Source organism: Ovis aries, chromosome 1 (assembly GCF_016772045.2).
Source record: "Ovis aries strain OAR_USU_Benz2616 breed Rambouillet chromosome 1, ARS-UI_Ramb_v3.0, whole genome shotgun sequence".
In the NCBI taxonomy this organism is placed as follows: Eukaryota; Metazoa; Chordata; class Mammalia; order Artiodactyla; family Bovidae; genus Ovis; species Ovis aries.
Window position 1 is genome coordinate 7994071 of NC_056054.1, and position 22242 is coordinate 8016312.

Below are 22242 nucleotides of genomic sequence, written 5' to 3' on the forward strand. Positions count from 1 at the left end.
AGACTCTTTTAATTAGGGGATTAAAACAGCCCATTAACAGTTCATTCTTATTCTGTACTGGTTTCTTGAAGGTATAAACAGAAGACAGCTTCATTTTTCCCTGTTATGGCCACCGGCTGTCTTCTGTCCACACCCACCTGCTGCCGAGCAGGGCTCTCAGTGGCTTCCTGTCAGATGCCATAATTTCTCCACCCTTTGGTTTTTAGAATCGATACATTTCTGCATCTAAGATTCTGTCCTTCTCATTTGTTTTTTCTCAAAAGATTTATCTACTTAATTTTCGAATAGGTTAATACATTGACATAACCTGTAAAAATTAAAAAAAATATTAAATGGTATGTAAAATCTGCCTCCCTCCCAATCCCATTTTCCATCTGCCCAGGCTCCCTCCTCTAATAAAAGTACATGTGTATATGTAGCCATTGATACTAAGTTTTTCTAACTCCTGCCAGAAGTTTTCAGGTACATCCAAATAAACATAAATTTATTTTCCCCTTTTACACTGGGGAAAACATGATACTCTTCTACCCTTTTGTTTTCTTGAGATACCCTAGGATTCTTTCTTGATAAATACAACTGCATCTGATTCCACTGATGGAAATGTTTCAGTTCAGTTCAGTCGCTCAGTCGTGTCTGACTCTTTGCGACCCGTGAATCGCAGCACACCAGGCCTCCCTGTCCATCACCAACTCCCAGAGTTCACTCAGACTCACATCCATCAAGTCCGTGATGCCATCCAGCCACCTCATCCTCTGTCATCCCCTTCTCTTCCTGCTCCCAATCCCTCCCAGCATCAGAGTCTTTTCCAATGAGTCAACTCTTCGCATGAGGTTGCCAAAGTACTGGAGCTTCAGCTTTAGCCTCATTCCCTCCAAAGAAATCCCAGCGCTGATCTCCTTCAGAATGGACTGGTTGGATCTCCTTGCAGTCCAAGGGACTCTCAAGAGTCTTCTCCAACACCACAGTTCAAAAGCATTAATTCTTCGGTGCTCAGCCTTCTTCATGGTCCAACTCTCACATCCATACATGACCACTGGAAAAACCATAGCCTTGACTAGATGGACCTTAGTCGGCAAAGTAATGTCTCTGCTTTTGAATATGCTGTCTAGGTTGGTCATAACTTTTCTTCCAAGGAGTAAGTGTCTTTTAATTTCATGGCTGCAGTCACCATCTGCAGTGATTTTGGAGCCCCCCAAAATAAAGTCTGACACTGTTTCCACTGTTTCCCCATCTATTTCCCATGAAGTGATGGGACCGGATGCCATGATCTTCGTTTTCTGAATGTTAAGCTTTAAGCCAACTTTTTCACTCTCCCCTTTCACTTTCAACAAGAGGCTTTTTAGTTCCTCTTCACTTTCTGCCATAAGGGTGGTGTCATCTGCATTATCTGAGGTTATTGATATTTCTCCCGGCAATCTTGATTCCAGCTTGTGCTTCTTCCAGTCCAGCGTTTCTCATGATGTACTCTGCATAGAAGTTAAATAAGCAGGATGACAATATACAGCCTTGACGTACTCCTTTTCCTATTTGGAACCAGTCTGTTGTTCCATGTCCAGTTCTAACTGTTGCTTCCTGACCTGCACACAGATTTCTCAAGAGGCAGGTCAGGTGGTCTGTATTTCCATCTCTTTCAGAATTTTCCATAGTTTATTGTGATCCACACAGTCAAAGTCTTTGGCATAGTCAATAAAGCAGAAACAGATGTTTTTCTGGAACTCTCTTGCTTTTTCCATGATCCAACGGATGTTGGCAATTTGATCTCTGTTTCCTCTGCCTTTTCTAAAACCAGCTTGAACATCAGGGAGTTCACGGTTCATGTATTGTTGAAGCCTGGCTTGGAGAATTTTGAGCATTACTTTACTAGCATGTGAGATGAGTGCAATTGTGTGGTAGTTTGAGCATTCTTTGGCATTGCCTTTCTTTGGGATTGGAATGAAAACTGACCTTTTTCAGTCCTGTGGCCACTGCTGAGTTTTCCAAATTTGCTGGAATACTGAGTGCAGCACTTTCACAGCATCATCTTTCAGGATTTGAAACAGCTCAACTGGAATTCCATCACCTTCACTAGCTTTGTTCATAGTGATGCTTTCAAAGGCCCACTTGACTTCACATTCCAAGATGTCTGGCTCTAGATTAGTGATCACATCATCATGATTATCTGGGTCATGAAGATCTTTTTGTACAGTTCTTCTGTGTATTCTTGCCATGTCTTCTTAATATCTTCTGCTTCTGTTAGGTCCATATCTAATAGTGCACAATTGCACTCATCTTACACGCTAGTAAAGTAATGCTCAAAATTCTTCAAGCCAGGCCTCAGCAACACGTAAACTGTGAACTTCCAGATGTTCAAGCTGGTTTTAGAAAAGGCAGAGGAAACAGAGATCAAATTGCCAACATCCGCTGGATCATGGAAGAAGCAAGAGAGTTCCAGAAAAACATCTGTTTCTGCTTTATTGACTATGCCAAAGACTTTGACTGTGTGGATCACAATAAACTATGGAAAATTCTGAAAGCGATGGGAATACCATTACCACCTGACCTGCCTCTTGAGAAACCTATATGCAGGTCAGGAAGCAACAGTTAGAACTGGACAGGGAACAACAGACTGGTTCCAAATAGGAAAAGGAGTACGTCAAGGCTGTATATTGTCATCCTGCTTATTTAACTTCTATGCAGAGTACATCATGAGAAACACTGGGCTAGAGGAAGCACAGGCTGGAATCAAGATTGCTGGGAGAAATATCAATAACCTCAGATATGCAGATGACACCACCCTTATGGCAGAAAGTGAAGAGGAACTAAAAAGCCTCTTGTTGAAAGTTAAAGAGGAGAGTGAAAAAGTTGGCTTAAAGCTCAACATTCAGAAAACGAAGATCATGGCATCTGGTCCCATCACTTCATGGCAAATAGATGGAGAAATAGTGGAAACAGTGCCAGACCTTATTTCTGGGGGCTCCAAAATCACTGCAGATGGTGATTGCAGCCATGAAATTAAAAGACGCTTATTCCTTGGAAGGAAAGTTATGACCAACCGGCTGTTGCTGCTGCTAAGTCGCTTCAGTCGTGTCCGACTCTGTGCGACCCCATAGACGGCAGCCCACCAGGCTCCTGTGTCCCTGGGATTCTCCAGGCAAGAACACTGGAGTGGGTTGCCATTGCCTTCTCCAAAGCATGAAAGTGAAAAGTGAAAGTGAAGTCACTCAGTTGTGTCCGACTCTTTTGGACCCCATGGACTGCAGCCCACCAGGCTCCTCCATCCATGGGATTTTCCAGGCAAGAGTACTGGAGTGGGGTGCCATTGCCTTCTCCATGACCAACCTAGACAGCATATTAGAAAGCAGAGACATTACTTTGCCAACAAAGGTCCATCTAGTCAAGGCTATGGTTTTTCCAGTGGTCATGTATGGATGTGAGAGTTGGACTATAAAGAAAGCTGAGCACCGAAGAATTGATGCTTTTGAACTGTGGTGTTGGAGAAGACTCTTGAGAGTCCTTTGGACTGCAAGGAGATCCAACCAGTCCATCCTAAAGGAGATCAGTCCTGGGTGTTCATCGGAAGGACTGATGCTGAAGCTGAAACTCCAATACTTTGGCCACCTCATGTGAAGTGTTGACTCATTGGAAAAGTCTCTGATGCTGGGAGGGACTGGGGACAGGAGGAGAAGGGGACAACAGAGGATGAGGTGGCTGGATGGCATCACTGACTTGATGGACATGAGTTTGTGTAAACTCCGGGAGTTGGTGATGGACAGGGAGGCCTGGCGTGCTGCGATTCATGGCGTCGCAGAGTTGAACACGACTGAGCAACTGAAATGAACTGAACTGAACCAAACTGAACAGTGTGATCAGTTCCTGATTAAAACTGTAGCAAATTCAATCTGTTTCTCCCAGACAAAGCTACACTGAGTCGCTAGTACACAGGCCACTTCCCACATCTGCAAGTAGATCCATAGAGCAAATTCCTGCAGATGGAATTGCTGGGTTAAAACATATATGCTTTTGACCTTGATAGAGGGTTCCAAACTGCCTTCATTGGGATGGAATCAAGGTAAAATCCTACCAGTGACAATTCGGGAGGGAGATGCCTCTGGTTCTTCAGCTTCACCAATCACTTTTCAAAGTTTTGATTCTTTGCTAATGTAATAGGTGCAAAAAAAAAAAAATTCTCAGTGTGGTTTGGAGTTCCTCTCTTCTTATGAGGCATGGGATTGAAAATCTCTCATGGATTGTTAAGGATTCATATTTTCTGTGAGCTATCTCTTCATATCCTTTGCCCATTTCAACCATGTTCATGTTTTCCAAAGTTTAAACTCACACTGTTCAAAGTTTCTTTGCCTTTCTTCTAGCACAGGCTAGACTGTTGGGATGGGAGATGGGAGATGGGGGATGGGAGATGGGAGATGGGGGTGGGAGACCTGGTCTTGAGCCACCTCAACACCCTCCTTCCTTCCTAGGGATGGAGGAGGGAGCAGGGGCAACCCCTTCTCGTTGTGGTGGCTTCTCTTGTTGCAGAGCAAGGGTTCTAGGGCATGGGTTTCAGTAGCTGCAGCATGCTGGTTCAATAGTTGCAGCTCACAGGCTCTAGAGCTCTGGCTCATTAGCTGTGGCACATGGGTTTAGTTGCCCCTCAGCATGAGTGATCTTCCTGGATCCCTTCCAGGGATCAAACCAGTGTTCCCTGCATTGGCAGGTAGATTCTTATTCTCTGTGCCACCAGGGAAGTCCTTCCTCTTGTCCTATAAAGGTAGGATTCCTGGGGGGAGGCATACCTCCTTCAGTAATCCCTCATGGTGGCTGGCTGGCTGATGCAAGCTACAGCAGAAATTTCAGTAGAACTAAGCCCTGTTTGGCCTCAGCAGCAGTCCCAGAGCAAGAGGGAAAATCCTGCTCTACACCTTGAGATGCTTCCTTCAGCTTGTCTCATGCTTGTCCTCTACACGCATGCACGCGTGCCTGCTCAGTCGCTTCAGTCACGTCCAGCTCTTTGCAACCCTATGGACCATAGCCCACCGGACTCCTCTGTCCACTGGATTCTCCAGGGAAGAATACTGGAGCAGGTTGCTATATCCTCCTCCAGAGGATCTTCCCAACCCAAGGATCAAACCTGCATCTCTTATGTCTCCTGCATTGGCAGGTGGGTTCTTTACCACTAGCGCCACCTGGGAAGCCCCCCTGAAGTGTGAGGACCTCCAAATATTGAACTCCTAACTATTGTACTTGAAGCTCTTTAGTTCTTTGAGGAGCTGCTTTAGAAATTCCAATGTCTGCAACTTTTCTACAAATCTAAAGTAAAAGGTTTAATTTTTTTAACTTCCATTACCTGAAGTTTCTCTGCCCTCCTATGTGCCTACCACAACCTGCACGAGACACCCGCGTCCTTCCATCTGGCCTTTTCTTCCTCCTTTGCCCACAGTGACACAGCTCCATGGTGCTTTGACCTCTTCTCCCTTATGTTTGTCACTAACCATTTTTTTTCCAACAAGCATATTAGGTTTGGTTTTTTAGCCTCTGACTTTCTCCTCCCTCATGTTGCAGGTTATGTGTAATGTGGATGGGTGGATGGATGGATGGATGGATGATAGATCGATCGATCTTATGGAAAAACCTAAATGAACTTTTTGGCCAGCCCATCTATATAGGTAGACAGATGGATAGTTGGATAGATAGGCAGATGGATAAATGGATGGATAGCTAGATGGATGGATGGATAGGTCGGTGGATGGATGGATGATGGATAGATAGGTGGGTGGAAGGATAGATGGATAGACAGATGGATAGACAGATGGTAGATAGCTAGGTAATGGATGGATAGATGGATAGAATTGCATTCATGTCGATGTTCCACCATTCTCTGGCATCTAAGTACTGTCCTGTGAAAAAGAAATGCCTTTATCCTCTCTATACCACTGTCTCGGTCCCAGGTTTAAAATTAATTCCACTGATTTCTGTTGCATTATTGGGAAAAGGAGTGCTGTGCACACTTGATCTATCGCCGTCCACTTTCTCCTGCAAAGGAATTTTGTGCCTGTGTCTAACCCACTTCTGTCTTGCGTGTGTGTCCCAGGCTACTAGGATGCAATGCTGAAGGAGGCTCAGCGGGAAGCATGTAGTCCCAGAGAAACGCAGCAGCCTCATGGCCTTGAGAACATCCCTTATCTTCCTGTATTCTATTGTTCTCACTTCTAAAGAGACAGTTAGGATTAGAAACTGTTATTGTTAAGTTGTTGTTCAAGGAATTGTCACTGTAATTCGTATTCAGCCTTCCAGGGTACTCTGGTAGGCTCAGCGCAGGTCACAAAGGGCCATTTCCAAGTCAGTCCAGCTTCCTGCCAAATGTGTCTTCTCTTTGATCTCAGGCCTAATGTCTCCTTCAAAGTCCTGCTTTCTTTCCCAGTGTATCACTTCAACAACCTGCAAGGAGAACCAAGGTTCATCTCTGTTTTTCTCCCTCTTGAGCCAAAGGCAAGTCAACAAATCCAGTTTGGAAGCTCTGCCTCCCGTCATCCCCAGGCTCCTCCCTAGCTTCCTCCAGGCCTCTGCACAAACTTGGTCTAGAGAGGCCCTCCAACTGAACCTGAGCCCTCCTGCCCCACTGTGCCTGTCCCCTCTCCCCTCCCTCTCCGCTCCCTTATAGTCTATACACTCAACTTTCCAATTCACCTTGGTCTGGGTCTTACAAGGACCCCGCCACCTCCTGAAGCCAAGCCAGCCCCCCAGCAGGGCCACAGCACAGCCGGAGCTTCACCCCATGTGCAGAGCCCATGGGTGTCTGGACCTTACCCCAACTCCCCTTCTCCCGCTGCCTGTCTGATCTGGCCCCTCCCCCACTGCCTGTTCCCCACTTTCTGAATTTCCACTTCAGATTCTCCGAGGCTCCTGTTCTCTTGGGTCTCCCATTCCCTTCCTCTCCTTTGTTCCCACTGAGAGCACCAAGACACTCCCAGTGGCATCTCCTCCAGGCTCCGGGGCAGCAGCGGTCTTCCCTGTGGTCAACTGCTTTTCAACAATTTCTGCAGCCGTCACGTGTTACACGTGTGATTCTCACAGTGAAGGTCATCCCGACGGCAGAGCAGCTCCCGGGGCGACTTTCCTCCATGCTGAGGCTTTCCTCCCAAGCCAGAAACTTCATGCTTTTTCATCTGGTGTGCCCAGAATCTTCCTCACTAGCTTTCCTTCTTTGCCCCAGGGGAGGGAAAGAGAGAGAGAGAAAAGGAAAGAAAGGGAGAAAGAGAGAAAGAAAGAAACAAAGAAGGAAGGAAGAAAGAGAAGAAAAGAAAAAGGTCTTTGTCGTTTATAGCTCAAGGCAAATACTGCTGCTTACCTGGGAGGAGTCTTAGGCGCCAATTCAATTCTAGGACAGGAATGAAATGATGCCGGTAAGCTGGGCTGAGCCAGCCTGCCTCCTTCTTAGGGCCCCAACTTCCCTGCCCCTGAGTCAGTGCATTCAGGCCCTATCTGCTGTCATGTCAAGTCACAGCTAAGGGGCCTTCATTCTCCCACCCCTTTCAGGTCACAATCCCCCCGATAGCTATCATATCCTAGGGTCGCAGTGCCCTGGAGCCTCCCTGGAGATGAAGGCAGTCTTCAGTGTGGTCCTGTTGAGCCTTTTCCCCAAGTGTTCCTGCCTGAAGCTACCAGGGTCTCCCCTTGCTTAACCCCTGCTTGGCTGAGCCCGAGCCCAAGGCCCTGGCCCTAGACCCTGACCTTGAGCTACCCTCCAGGATGTTCCGATTGGCATGAGAATGAAGCTCCCTGACTCAGGTTTCCCTGTGACCTGTTCACCACAACCCTTCCTGGCAAAGCACCTCACACTGCTCCTGTCCATCACTGCCTCCCTGCCCTACAGTCCTTACTCCCTCCTGTGGCCCCCATTAGCTACAGGAAGGCATAGCCAGGTCTTACTGGGCCACCCCAGCACCTAGAAGGCCTGTTCAGAGCAGGCGCCCAGGGGTCTCTTCTAGAGCCCACACGTGCTTCACGCCCTGGCCCCTGGAGGACACTTTCTCCATATCCTCTTGTTTTCCACCACCCCTCCACCCCAGCACTTCTTTCCTTTGTAAGAGGCAGAAGGGGACATCAAAGGGACAGCAACTGCTTCAGTCCTCTCCCTGACCTCTCCCCTTCTTCCATCGCAGCCCTGCTGTCCAGCAGGACTTCTTACCAGCGGCAATGCCTCCCAGACCTGCCCAAAGCGAAGGGCAGCTTGGGGCCCGCTCACTCCCACATCTTTTGAGGATGCTGTGGTTTTGCTCAAGGCTGGTCCTCAGACTCACAGCATTGGCATCCTGAGTCCCGCCCTGGACCTCCTGAGTCAGAATCTGCATCTTTAGAGCCCCTACACATGAATGCCTGAGAAGCCCTCGTCTAGGAGACGCATATCCTAGAGCCCACCATGGCATCATCCGGCCCCCCTCCAGCAGCTGTCTTGCATTATCACAGCTGGGCTTGTGGGCAGCTCACCCATGCCCCTCTTCATCACCTACTCCCGTGAGTCCTCACCTCCCAGGCAACTGACTCATGCAAGGAGGCCCCCTGGCCCTCAGCCCAGTGCTCGGAGGTCTATTGGTCGCCCTTGGCTCATGTACCAGCAGCCACACAGCTAGCAAGAAGAGAGGACCCACCTCCAGCCAGTCCTTACAACAGCATCTTCTGACCCCATCACAGGTTCCCCCAACGAAGTCAGACAGATGTGCTGTGATCCTTGCTGTACCATTTACCAGCTGCGCAATCCTGGGCAAGTAACCAAAGCTGCAGTTTCCTTATCTATGAAATGATGCTAATGATCACTGCCACTTCACAGAAGGAACGCAACCATTCGTTTGTTGTTGTAAGCAGCACGTGTTTACAGCATGCTGTTGTGTCCAGGCACCAGGAACAGCAGTGAGCAAAACAGGCCGAGTCCTGCCCGTCTGGAGCTTCTTAAGGGGGGAGTGTGGGCTGACATGGAACAGATATGTGGACTCTGCACCAGCAGGTGCCAGACGTAGGCAACACGGCACCCATGCTCACGAGGGAGTGAGCTAATTAATGAATGGATGCTATGCGGTTTTGCCATAAGGGCCCCCTTCCAATCACAAAGCCACCCCCCGCACTTCCACCCTGAAGCCACCTGGAACAGGAAGGTATGGGCCTTAAAGCTACTGGGAGTTTAAGAAAAATAATTGAAGACAGGGGAGGGCTGTCAGGCTTTCCAGCATGTAATGGATAAGGAAGAAGTGTAGCAATTATAAAAACATTGCGAAGCTAGAACACATCTGCCTGAAGTAGGCAGTAATTGAGGTGGACTCAGAACCGTTTTTTCTAGGTTTCACAAATTATGTGTTTGCATGTGTACATGTGTCCATGGTGTCTTAAGGATGGAACACATTTTTTTAGGCTTTCAGAGCTCCCTCATATAAAGATAATGATAGGGACATTTGGGAACATTCTCCAGGGTTCCTGTCACCATGAGGTTCTCTCTGAGGGCTCTCTGAGTCTCCCCAGATCATAGAATTTGAAATCTAGCTACAGTGAAAGTGTTAGGTGCTCAGTTGTGTCTGACTCTCTGAAACCCCATGAACTATAGAGTCCATCAGGCTCCTCTGGGATTCTTCAGGCCAGAACACTAGAGTGGGTTGCCATTCCTGTCTCCAGGGGATCTTCCCAACCCAGGGATCAAACCTGGTTCTCCTGTTTTGCAGGCAGATTCTTAATTATCTGAGCCACCAAGGAAACCCTGAGGCTTGGCTAAAGAGACCCCAAGAACACCCATTCAACCCCATGTTTCCCGGACAGGAAACTGAGGCCCTGACTTGCCCCATGTAAGTAGGTGATTACAAGCAGCAGGATATGGAGATTCAAACCTAAGTTTCCTGACTGCCAGCAGAGAGCCCTTCATGATATATTGTATTAGCTTCCACGAATTCTTAACACTGGCGATCGTTACTGATAGAACTGGGCTGTGTGGCGAATGCACCACACCAGCCAAAGGAAGCCAGACACCAAAGGCTGCAGTTCCATCGACACAATAGTCATGAAAAGGCCAACAGGGGAAGAGATACAGGTCAGTGGTCTCTGGGGGCCAGGGGCAGGGGAGGGGCTGACTATCATGGCACACGTGAATTTCAGGGTGACCGAATGTCCTGTGTCTCCACTGTGGTTACATGAACTGTCTGTGTCTGTCAGAACTCAGAACCACACAGTTAACAAACCCAGTTCAGAGACCTCCTCAGACTGGCCCCAGCACATTCTTCACTCCTGCATTAACCTGCCCAGGGGATGCCGCCCACTTACTGCCTCCAATCAACTCTAAGCTAAGAACAGCCTCAGGATGGAAGTGTCTAGGCCCTGGGCCTGGGGGGCATAGGTCAGAGTCACTGAGTCCTAAAGTCCCAACAGTCTCTGTCTGGACTCCTCCAGTGACCCAAGAATTCACGGCCACCTTCAGACAGCTCTGAAATCCACAGCTGAATTCTGTCCTTGCCTGTGGTCCTCATTCCAGCTCCTTCTGTCCCGGGCCTCAGAGGGCTTAGCTGTAACGACCTTGTCCCTCAGGGGGCTCCTCTGCTCGCCCACTCAGCCCCTTTGTAGAGGGCAGGTCCTCACCAGAGCATAGAGCAGGGGTTCCCGCTCACCTGGCCGGGACAGAACCATCCCATCCTCTCCCCTTCTATGTCATTGTCTGAGAACAGTTGAACTTTCTTTGTAGTTACATCTTGCTGACTCAAGGGCCTCCCACGTAGCTCAGTCTGTAAAGAATCTGCCTGCAATGCGGGAGACCTGGGTTCGATTCCTGGGTTGGGAAGATCCCCTGGAGAAGGAAATGGCAACTTCTTCCAGTATTCTTGCCTGGAGAATCCCATGGACAGAGGAGCCTGGTGGGCTATACAGTCCATGCGGTTGTGAGAGTCAGACATGACTCAGCAACTAAACCACCCTTGCTGACTCAGGTTAAACCTGCTTTCAGTGCAGATCACCCAACCTGCCCACCAGCTCTGGGTTCCTTGCTGTGTCTGTAATAAACGATGCCCTCCCAGGTGCCAGCACCTAAATGTGACCTCTTAGCCACTGCTGTCTCCTCTCTGGCTACCTGAAATTGCAGCCAGGGACTTCCCTGGTGGCTCAGTGATAAATAACCTGCCTGCAGGGGACACAGCTTCGATCCCCGGTCTGGGAAGACCCCAGAGCAACTAAGCCCAGAAGCCGCAACTGCTGAGCCTGGCTCTAGAGCCTGTGCTTGACCGCAAGAGAAGCCGCTGCAGTGAGAAGCCTGGCACCGTAATGAAGAGTACCCCCCACTCACCACAACTAGAGAAAGCCCACACGCGGCAACCAACCAAGACCCGGCACCGCCAAAATAAACAATTTTTTTTAATGCAGCCAGATTCTCCAAGGGACTCCGGGCTTAGCCAGCAGTACAGCAGCTGTCCAGTCGCTCCCACAGTGCACACGCGGCATTTATGGATCAGAGACCTGGATGCTGGGACCATGGTGGTCTTGCTGGGGCTGCATAGCTGACCTTGACAGTGAAGGAACTCCCGCTGCCCCCAACTGAGCTTCCTTAGGGCAGGATCCCATCTTAACGCTTGTCAGTCTTTAACACCATAGTGCTCCGGTCTCTGGGCTGATTCTTTGTGTGTGTGTGTGTGTGTGTGTGTGCGTGTGTGTGTGTGCACGCGCGCATACGCATGCGCGCGCTCTGTCGTGTTCAACTCTTTGTGACCCCGTGGCCCACCAGGCTTCTCTGTCCGTGGGATTCTCCAGGCAAGAATACTGGAGTGGGTTGCCATGCCCTCCTCCAGGGGATCTTCCCGACCCAGGGGTCAAACCCGAGTCTCTGGCACTTCCTGCATTGGCAGGCGGTCTCTTTACCACTGCGCCACCCGGGAAGCCCGTGGTCACCCTAGAAGGAGGTAACGGTTCTATTACTCCAACTGAGGGGGTAACCTTGGGATCAGGGAGGCCTTGTGCTTCCTGCAGCTGCCGGACAACCTCATCTTATCAGAGAGGCCACTAAGCCACCAACCAGACTTGGCTCCCAGTGGACAGCAAGAGGTTTGCTCTTGCAGGGTTCAGACTTCCCATCTCTAAATTTACTGTCTCGGGATCTGTCACTCGCTGACAGCCCTTCCTATTCTTCCCACAGCTCGCTCTTTTTTGGGTCCATACATCTTCCTTTCCTCCCCACACCGGTTTTGCTACACTGTCTTGAATTATTCAGCAAATGTTTACTTGCAAGTTAGCTCCACAAGCCACTTTCAGCATTTTCCCCATAAGTGCAGCTTCTGAGTAGAATGAACAAACCTCAATTATAAAATGAGACATGAATGCATCTAAATTGCGGTGGCTAAACTGCTAATTTTCGTTGACAAAGATGTGGTTCGCCAGGATGCACAGATTATTGCAAATTTCATCAACTGAATGGGAGCAGAATTCCATGTTCCGCATGGCAATTTCAGCCTGATGACCCTGACGGAAAACTGGTCTCTTTATCTCCTAGAGCACTCGAGACCAGGGATGTTGGAGAAGAGTTACTGATCTCTAGTCATCCTGCCGAGAAACAATCAGACTTATTTCAGTGGAGACCAGGGACTCTGAGGACTTGGAGAAGCCACAGGAGAAATCAGTGAGTGGTTCATGGGCAGCTGATGAGCCAGCCAGTGTGAGACCTGAGGTCCTCTCAAAAGCGAGAATGCCCCATGCCGACCAGGAGGCGCAAGACAAAGCATCCCATACGAAGCCAATCCAGAGAAACTCCATCTTCAATCGCGCCATGAGACTCCGAAGCAGAGGCAAAGCCAGAGACACTTCTGAGGGGAAAGCCGGCCACCCATCAGGTTAGTACCGGGCACGGCGGTCACAGCTGCTGGTTAATATCCAGCTGGAGTCAGTGGAGCTAAAAGGCCCCTATTAAATGAAAGGAGAATAAAAGGCATCGAGAATGATCAAGGACAGGTCCAATAAGGTGGAACTTTCTGAAGCCATTATCCAAAGAATTCAAATTCCCCCAATAAGATGATGCAGATACTACAGGAGGAAGTGTTGACCAAATGATCCAATAAGACTGGCTTCTATTTAAAAGAGATGTCTTGTTCCAGGGCTCAGTACACCCCCGGATTCCATGCCTTCTAGGAGGGAGCCTTGGTGCTGTCTATGTGTACGGATGTCCAGGAACATGAGTTTCCTGGGTGGTGAGAGTCTATCCTGTTCTCCATTGATAGCCAGAGAGTTTCAGAGAGTTTCTTTTGCCCTGAAAATGTGTGAGATTAATACCTTGGGATTAATGCTGGGAAAGATTGAGGGCAGGAGAAGAAGGTGGCAACAGTGGATGAGATGGTTGGATGGCATCACCAACTCAGTGGACATGAGTTTGAGCAAACTCCAGGAGATAGTGAAGAACAGGGAAGCCTGGTGTGCTGCCATCCCTGGGGTCACAAAGAGTTGGACATGACAGTGGCTGAACAACAATACCTTGGGAATAGCTTTACAGCAGGATCCCTTCATTTTTAAAAAATTTTTTGGCCTCGCTGCATGACAAATGGGATCCTAGTTCCAAGAGTTCCCAGAGCACGGATCCAACCTGAGACCCCTACTTTGGAAGCATGGGGTTTTAACCACTGGACCCTCAGGGAAATCCCTTTCCCTTAATCTTTTAAACCACTTCCTGGCACATTTTATCTAGCATATTCAAAGCATATTTGAAAGCATATTGTTCAAAGCATATTTGTTGAGTAGAAATAAGTCCAGAAACACTTACAAATGGGGTTTGTCAGAGCTGAGCCCCCTCTGCCAGTGGCTGGCCTAGGGGCTGGGTGGACAGCGTGCTGGGGTTGTAGAGAGGGTGACAGTTTCTTAGCTTCTGGGAGACAGACAGCACGCTGCCCTGCGTGTGCTGGGGAGACCTTAACTTGTTCCAAAACTTGCGCTAAAATCTGTCGAGTAGCCTTTTGCCACATGTCAAACCACCCTTAAAACACAGAGACGGAATTAATGATGTTTATTATTTCTCTTGATTCTGGGGGTTGATTGGATGGCTCCTGGCTCCGGGCCACTTTGACCTCTGCATGGACTGGCGGCTCAGCTGGGATTAGGTCAAGGACAGCCTCTCGGGCCACTAGGGAGCTGGTTGGTCCTTGTGGTCGCTGGCCCTCCAGCCGGCTAGCTCGGCTTGTCCACGAGGTGGCAGGTTCCCAGAGAGCAGGAGCAGAAGCCGCCAGGTCTTAAGACCCAGGCCAGAGACCAACAGTCGCTTCCACCACAGTCTATGGCCCACACAGCTCACAAGGCCAGTCCTGAAGAAAGCAGATGGAGAAACTGACTCCACTGCTCGATGGAAGGAGCAGCAAAGGAAGTGTGGTGGTCTGCCATCGACCACAAACAGAACCGTGTGCTGAGTACCCCGCCAAGCAAGAGCAATACGGGGATGGGAAGACCGTGGCCATGGGAGGAGGGTGGCTGATACACTACACTACTCTCTCAACTTTAGTATATGTTTGAAAATTTCCTAAGAGTTAAAAGCAGGGACTTCCCTGGCGGTCCCGTGGTTAAGGATCTGCCTTGCAGTGCAGGGGATGTGGGTTCGATCCACAGTTGGGGAACAAAGATCGCACGTGCCACGGAGCTAGTGAGCCCGTGTGCCACAGCCAGAGCATCCAGGAACTGCAGCAAGGACCCTGCGTGCTGCAGCTAGGATCACAGGCAGCCACAGAAATAAATAAAATTTTTAAAATAATTAAAAGCACATACTCACATACAAAGAAGTGGGAGTCTCCGCCCTTTGAGAAAAACCACAGTACTGTAACGATGTCATTTTATTGCAAGCAATGAGTCAACATCTACAAGAGAGGCAAAGGCAAAGAACTAGACCCTTGCCCACAAAGACGGTATTTTAGGGGAGCCTTGAGGGTTGCATTAAGACATGGCCAGAAACAACAGCAGCTAACTTGTTTGAGCACTTGTAGGTACTCAGTGGCTGAGGTAGGCAGGCATTTCAATGTGGTTCCTACCATACCCATTTTACTGATTAAAAAAAAAAATAACTGAGACCCAGAGAGATTGAGTCACTTATCCCAGATCGTGCAGCTAGTGACAATCTGGCTGGAGCCAGAGTTCACCTTCTTCTGGTTCCAGAACCTGAGCAGAGAAGAGGGTTAGAGAAGCTCTGTCCAACAGAAACACAGTAAAAGCCCCATAAGTCATTTAAATTTCTGTAATATTAAAAAGTAAAGAAATGACTAAAATTGGTTTTAACAATGCATTTTATTTAACCCAATACATCCAAAACACCATCACTTTATCATGTAGTCAAAAATCAGTATAAAAATTAGTAAGGAGATATTTTATATTCCTTTTTTCCACTGTTGTGAAAATCTGTTGAGTATTTTATTCTTACAATCTCTCCCAATTTGCATACTAAATTTTCACCGGAAATTCTCGATCTGGATTTAGATTTCATAAAATGCACAGTTAAAGAGTCGTTTACAGCCAGAAAAGTTATTAAATGTACAGCCAGAAGTTAAAGTAGAAACAATCCTCAAATTACTCCCAATATCCTCAAAAGTTTTCCAGTAATGAAATTGACTCTGTTTTTTCCATATAAATTTAAATTAGCTTAAAATTTTTTTTTAATGAAGAATTTACTTCTTTAGTCACACAAGCCACGTTTCAAGTGTGTAATGGTCCCATGGAGTTATCAGCTACCCCACTGGGGACTTACAGAGTTAGAGTGTGGCAAGCAGAAGAGAGCAGATACAGCTGCCCAGGGTCAGGGTGGGGGTCTTCCTGAGCAGAAGAAAAGGTGGCCGTGGGACTGTGTCTGAGATGGGGGTGGAAGGGAAATGGGATTGATGATGGGGGAACCCACCTGCCAATGCAGGAGACGTAAGAGATGTGGGTTCGATCCCTGGGTTGGGAAGATCCCCTGGAGGAGGGCATGGCAACTCACTCCAGTATTCTTGCCTGGAGAATCCCATGGACAGAAGAGGCTGGCAGGCTACAGTCCATAGGGTCACAAAGACTCGGACACAACTGAAAGGTCTTAGCACACGTGAGCCTCAAGTTTGTGGCCTCCAAGCCAAATGGAGGCTGCTGACCCCAGTGTAGGGACGACAGCACGCCCTCCCACAACCAAAGACATCACTTACATTCAGACTATAAATACTCTCATTAGACTTACAGTTTTATTTGTAAAGTGACTCCCTCATTTTGCCTCCTTGAAGCTAACTCTCAAGACAGCCCAGCATCCCCTGATCCAGGGTCCAAGGAGAAAACAATCTTCTGCCAAGGAGCAGACAGTACAGGCCACCCAGCACCAGGTCTCTCCCTTCCACTTCCTGAGAAGGAAAGGAGCTGGTGCTCTGAGTCAGTGGTTTGTGATCTGGGTCTGGAAGGTGAGGACAATCTCTGTTTCATTTGCTGAGGGGTATCCATTGGGCAGGAGAAGAAGGGGACGACAGAGGATGAGATGGCTGAATGGCATCACTGACTCGATGGACGTGAGTCTGAGTGAACTCCGGGAGTTGGTGATGGACAGGGAGGCCTGGCATGCTGCGATTCATGGGGTCACAAAGAGTCAGACACAACTGAGCGACTGAACTGAACTGAACTGAACTGATCCATTCAAAGTATCAGTAGAACATTAACTGACAGTCCCACCTAAGCTGATCTGACACGCTAGGGGAGGTGATTTATTACTTAACATCTATTAGGACTCAGACATTGTAAAGTTAGACGTTAAACAACTGGTAAATTGCAAAGGATTTTGTCCAGTAGAAAGGATAACACCAGGTTATGGTTCTATTGTCCTCTGAGACATTAACCAGGTTTGTATCCAAGTTTTCAGGTTCATTCATGATTTTCTTTTTTCGACTGTGCATGCACGGATGGATGGATGGATATATGCATGGCTGTGAAATGTCTTGTACTGTAAGTATGACTTTCGTTAGTAATGGCATCCCAGGTCATTTAATAGAGCGCAAAGAGCGGCAATTTCCTCTTCAGGGGCTTGAGGGGAAGGGCATCCTTTTCACTCCACTTCCTTCCCCTCTCAGGATGACAGCTGCTACAGTCTCTTAGAATTGCCTAAAAACGGGAGATACACTTTTCTGACTCCCTACGTTTCTCACACGTCGCAGATCCACTGGAAAATGAGAACTCTGTCAATGAACCCCTGACCTTGAATTTACCGCAGAGCAGAAAGCATCTCTGGAGGATACCAACCCAGACAGACCCGGGAGCCAAGAGAACAAGGTAAGAGACAGCAAATCCCGAGGGGCTGGTTCATGAAACAGTGTAACGGGGTTTGATCTGCAAAGTCTTGGCAGAGCTACAAGAGCGTCTTGTGTTTAAAAAATAACACGAGTGTTTCAGTTGTTCATATTTTTAAAAACTCTATAACTTCCTTTAAAAAAAAAAAAAGCTCCACTGTTGCTCTCCTATCACAAAATTAGGAAACTTTAGATACTAAATACAAGAAAACTCACCCCATCACCGCCACCCAGAAGTTTTTGTGTGTTGCAACTGTTTCAAGTCTTTTTTCCTCTATCTTATGCATGTTCTCTCTTCATAAGTTGGGATCTTGTATACACGGCATCTCGACACCGACTTAACAATATAGGCACACCTTTGAGATATTGAGGGTTTGGTTCTTGATCATCATAATAAAGTGAATTTTGTAGAAGAACAAGCCACATGAATGTTTTGGTTTCCCAATGCATATAAAATTATGTTTACACTACACTGCGGTCTACTGGGTGTACAATAGTAGTATGTCTAAAAAACTGGACGAACTTCAACTTAAAAATACTTTATTGCTAAAAAAATCCTAATCATCTCACAACACAAGGTTGCCACAAACCTTCAATTTGTAAAAGAAAAAACCTTTCCAATATCTATGAAGCACAATAAAGCCGAGTGAAATAAAACAAAGTATGCCTGTATATCATATTACTAAATATTTTTCTACACCATGATTTAAAGGCTATAAAATAATCTATAGTATGATTGGATTGTGATTAATTCATCATGCTCCTGTTGTTTGGCTATTTGGATATTATATCAGCTGGGACTGAATTTAGTTTCTTGTAACCAAAAAACCCAAATGACACAGCCTAACAAGGCAGAGGTTTATTTCGCTCTTGTGTGAAAGAAGTCTGGAAAGTTGTGACAGCAGCTTCTCAAGCCATTAAGGACCCAGGTCCCTTCTAGCTTTTCCTCCACCATCTGTCAAAACGACTCCCAGAGCTCCAGCCATCACAGCCACAGTTTAGATGGAGGAAAGGAGAAAAGCAGAGGATAGGTGGGCACTTGCCAGCCGAGTCTGCCCTCCTTTAAGGAGATTCCCTGAAGCTTACTTAAAAACTGGTGGCCAAACTGGGTCAAAAAGTCAGTCATCTGGCCACCTCCACCTGCAAGGAAGCTGAAAAAATGTATGTTGTTTTCAAATCAGGTCTATTTCTGTCCCCAGTAAATTGGTTCCACAGGAAAGAAGAAAGGAGAATAGATACAAGGGAAGCAATAGCAATTTCTGACCTGGAGGAGGTTTACATATTTGCTACATAAATATAAATGTGTGTGTGTGTGTGTGTGTGTGTGTATTTGCTTATTTCTTTGACTGTGCCAGGTCTCAGCTGAGGCACACAGGATCTGTGATCTTCACTGAGGCATGTGGATCTTTTAGCTGTGGCATGAGAACTCTTAGTTGCAGTAAGTGGGACCTAGTTCCCTGATCAGGGATCGAATCCAGCCCCCTGCATTGGCAGCACAGAGTCCTAGCCACTGGACCACCAGGGAGGTCTGCTATTTTGTAAGCTACACTATGATAAATATGATGGTGACAAAATCCTGAAGCCAATCCCTCATTATTTCATTAAGTTCACTCCTGGAAACTTCACACTCTACAAATTCCTGGATGATTATGAGAAATTGTGTTTCCATATCTGTCCTTGGGAAGCATGGACTGAGCCACCTGTCCCACCAGGAGGTGGTGAGGCTCCCTTTGTTTCCTAATGTTACTTTCCCCACAGGGCCTCGATTTATATAGAGATATAGTAACAAGGACCTAATTTACTTACATGTAAGTATATATTTGGAGAAGGCAATGGCACCCCACTCCAGTACTCTTGCCTGGAAAATCCCATGGACGGAGGAGCCTGGTAGGCTGCAGTTCATGGGGTCGCTGAGAGTTAGACACAACTCAGTGACTTCACTTTCACTTTTCACTTTCATGCATTGGAGAAGGCAATGGCAATCCACTCCAGTGTTCTTGCCTGGAGAATCCCAGGGATGGTGGAGCCTGGTGGGCTGCCATCTATGGGGTCGCACAGAGTCGGACATGACTGGAAGCGACTTAGCAGCAGCAGCAGCAAGTATATATTACATATAATTCCTAACAGAAAGAAATGAAAAAAGGCACAAAGGTTATTGGAAGAGGCCTTACAAATAGCTGAGAAGAGAAGCTAAAGGCAAGGGAGAAAAGGAAAGATATACCCATTTGAATGCAGAGTTCCAAAGAATAGCAAAGAATAGCAAGAAAGCCTTCCTAACTGATCAGTGCAAAGAAATAGAGGAAAACGTTAGAATGGGAAAGTCTAGAGATCTCTTCAAGAAAATTAGAGATACCAAGGGAATATTTCATGCAAAGATGGCCACAATAAAGGACAGAAATGATATGGATCTAACAGAAGCAGAAGATATTTTAAAAAGGTGGCAAGAATACACAGAAGAACTATACAAAAAAGATATGCATGACCCAGATAACCACAATGGTGTAATCACTCACCTAGAGCCAGGCATCCTGGAATGAAAAGTCAAGAGGGCCTTAGGAAGCATCCCTAGGAACAAAGCTAGTGGAGGTGACGGGATTCCAGCTGGGCGATTTCAAATGCTAAAAGATGATGCTATGAAAGTGCTGCACTCAATATGCCAGCAAATTTGGAAAACTCAGCAGTGGCCACAGGACTGGAAAACATCAGTTTTCGTCTAATCCCAAAGAAAGGCAATGCCAAAGAATGTTCAAACTACCACACAATTGCACTCATCTCAGTTCAGTTCAGTTCAGTCTCTCAGTTGTGTCTGACTCTTTGCAACCCCACACACTAGCAAAGTAATGCTCAAAACTCTCCAAGCCAGGCTTCAACAGTACATGAACCTAGAACTTCCACGTGTTCAAGCTGGATGTAGAAAAGGCAGGGGAACCAGAGATCAAATTGTCAACATCCACTGGATCATAGAAAAAGCAAGAGAGTTCCAGAAAAACATCTACTTCTGCTTTATTGACTACACCAAAGCCTTTGACTCTATGGATCACAACAAACTGTGGAAAATTCTTAAAGAGATAGGAATAGACCAGACCTGGTCTATTCCACCAGACCACCTGACCTGGTTCCTGAGAAATCTGTATGCAGGTCAGGAAGCAACAGTTAGAACTGGACATGGAACAACAGACTGGTTCCAAATAGGAAAAGGAGTACGGCAAGGCAGTATATTGTCACCCTGCTTATTTAACTTATACGCAGAGTATGTCATGCAAAATGCCAGGCTGGATGAAGCTCAAGCTGGAGTCAAGATTGCCGGGAGAAATATCATTAACCTCAGATATGCAGATGACACCACACTTATGTCAGAAAGTGAAGAAGAATTAAAGAGCCTCTTGATGAAAGTGAAAAAGAAGAGTGAAAAAGCTGGCTTAAAACAGCATTCAAAAAACAATGAAGATCATAACACCCAGTCCCATCACTTCATGTCAAATAGATAGAGAAACAATGGAAACAGTGACAGACTTTATTTTCTTGGGCTCCAAAATCACTGCAGATGGTGACTGCAGCTGTGAAATTAAAAGACGCTTGCTCCTTGGAAGAAAAGTTATGACCAACATAGACAGCATATTAAAAAGCAGAGACATTACTTTGTCACCAAAGGTTCATCTGGTCAAAGCTATGATTTTTCCAGTAGTCATGTATGGATGTGAGAGTTTAACCATAAAGAAAAGTTGAGAGCCGAAGAATTGATGCTTTTGAACTGTGGTGTTGTAGAAGACTCTTGAGAGTCCCTTGGGCTGCAAGGAGATCCAACCAGTCAATCCTAAAGGAAATCAGTCCTGAATATTCACTGGAAGGACTGATGCTGAAGCTGAAGCTCCAATACTTTGGCCACCTGATGCGAAGAACTAACTTACTGGAAAAGACAATGATGCTGGGAAAGATTGAAGGCAGGAGGAGAAGGGGATGACAGAGGATGAGATGGTTGGATGGCATCACTGACTTGATGGACATGAGTTTGAGCAAGCTCTAGGATTTGTTGATGGACAGGGAGGCCTGGCGTGTTGCAGTCCATAGGGCTGCAAAAAGTCGGACACAACTGAGCAACCAAACTGAACATAATTATATATTAGGAGCCACTGCTTCCTGTTGTCTCTGATAAATCTCAGGAGCCAAGAACAACATCATCAGCGTCTAACCACCTATACCAGGACACTCCAAGAGACGATGAGAATGCCCATGTCAAGGGCTCAACAGGCAGGATTCGGGACACTGGCTCCTCCCCAATTATCACATAAGTGTTTTCATGTCTTAACATTCAATTTTTAAAAAGAGGGTAGAGATGAGAGTAGCTGCCAGGCTTTGTTTGGAGGGAATTGTCAGGGTGCCCTCAATTGCCCATTGGTCCCTATGGGAGGCTGCTCCTTGAGTCTGTCCAGGTCAGAAAGAGAAAAAGAACAATAGGATATGGAGAGAGAGACAGAAATAGAGAGCTTGAGAGAGAGAGATTCATTTCAAGGAACTGGCTCCCACAACTGTGGAGGCTTGCTGAGTCGAAAATCTGCAGGCGGGCCAGCAGTTGGGGATTACTGCTGTCATTTGAGCCCATAGTCCATCTGCTGGCACAATTCCTTTCCGCTTGGGTGAGGTTAGTCTTTTTTCTATTAAGAACTTCAACACTTTGGGAGATAAGACACATTCACGTTAAGGAGGGTCATCTACTTAACTCAAAGTCTGCTAGTTTAAGTGTTACTCTCATCCTGAAAGCACCTTCTTGGAAGAAAAGCTCTGACAAACCTAGACAGCATATTAAAAAGCAGAGACATTACTTTGCCAATGAAGGTCCATAGTGTCAAAGTTTGGTTTTTCCAGTAGTCATGTATGGATGTGAAAGTTGGACCATAAAGAAAGCTGAGTGCCAAAGAATTGATGCTTTTGAACTGTGATGTTGAAGAAGACTCTTGAGAGTCCCTTGGACTGCAAGGAGTCAAACCAGTCACTCCTAAAG

General features: G+C 46.9%; 1 protein-coding gene across 11 annotated transcripts in view; it reads left to right on the forward strand.

Moving 5' to 3' along the window:
- The window catches only part of NGEF (neuronal guanine nucleotide exchange factor), a 128341-nt gene that overhangs the window by 20367 nt on the left and 85732 nt on the right, over positions 1-22242 (forward strand). For 3 of the 11 annotated variants that reach the window (XM_060416211.1, XM_027967493.3, XM_042245125.2), the window contains 2 exons: positions 12479-12815; positions 17112-17226. In XM_060416211.1, coding sequence (XP_060272194.1) covers positions 12671-12815; positions 17112-17226 — 260 coding nt within the window. In that variant the 5' untranslated portion in view covers positions 12479-12670. Of the gene's footprint in view, positions 1-8135; positions 9801-12478; positions 12816-17111; positions 17227-22242 lie in introns of all 11 variants that reach the window. The other 8 variants (XM_060416309.1, XM_060416274.1, XM_060416321.1 and 5 more) reach the window with 5 other exon arrangements.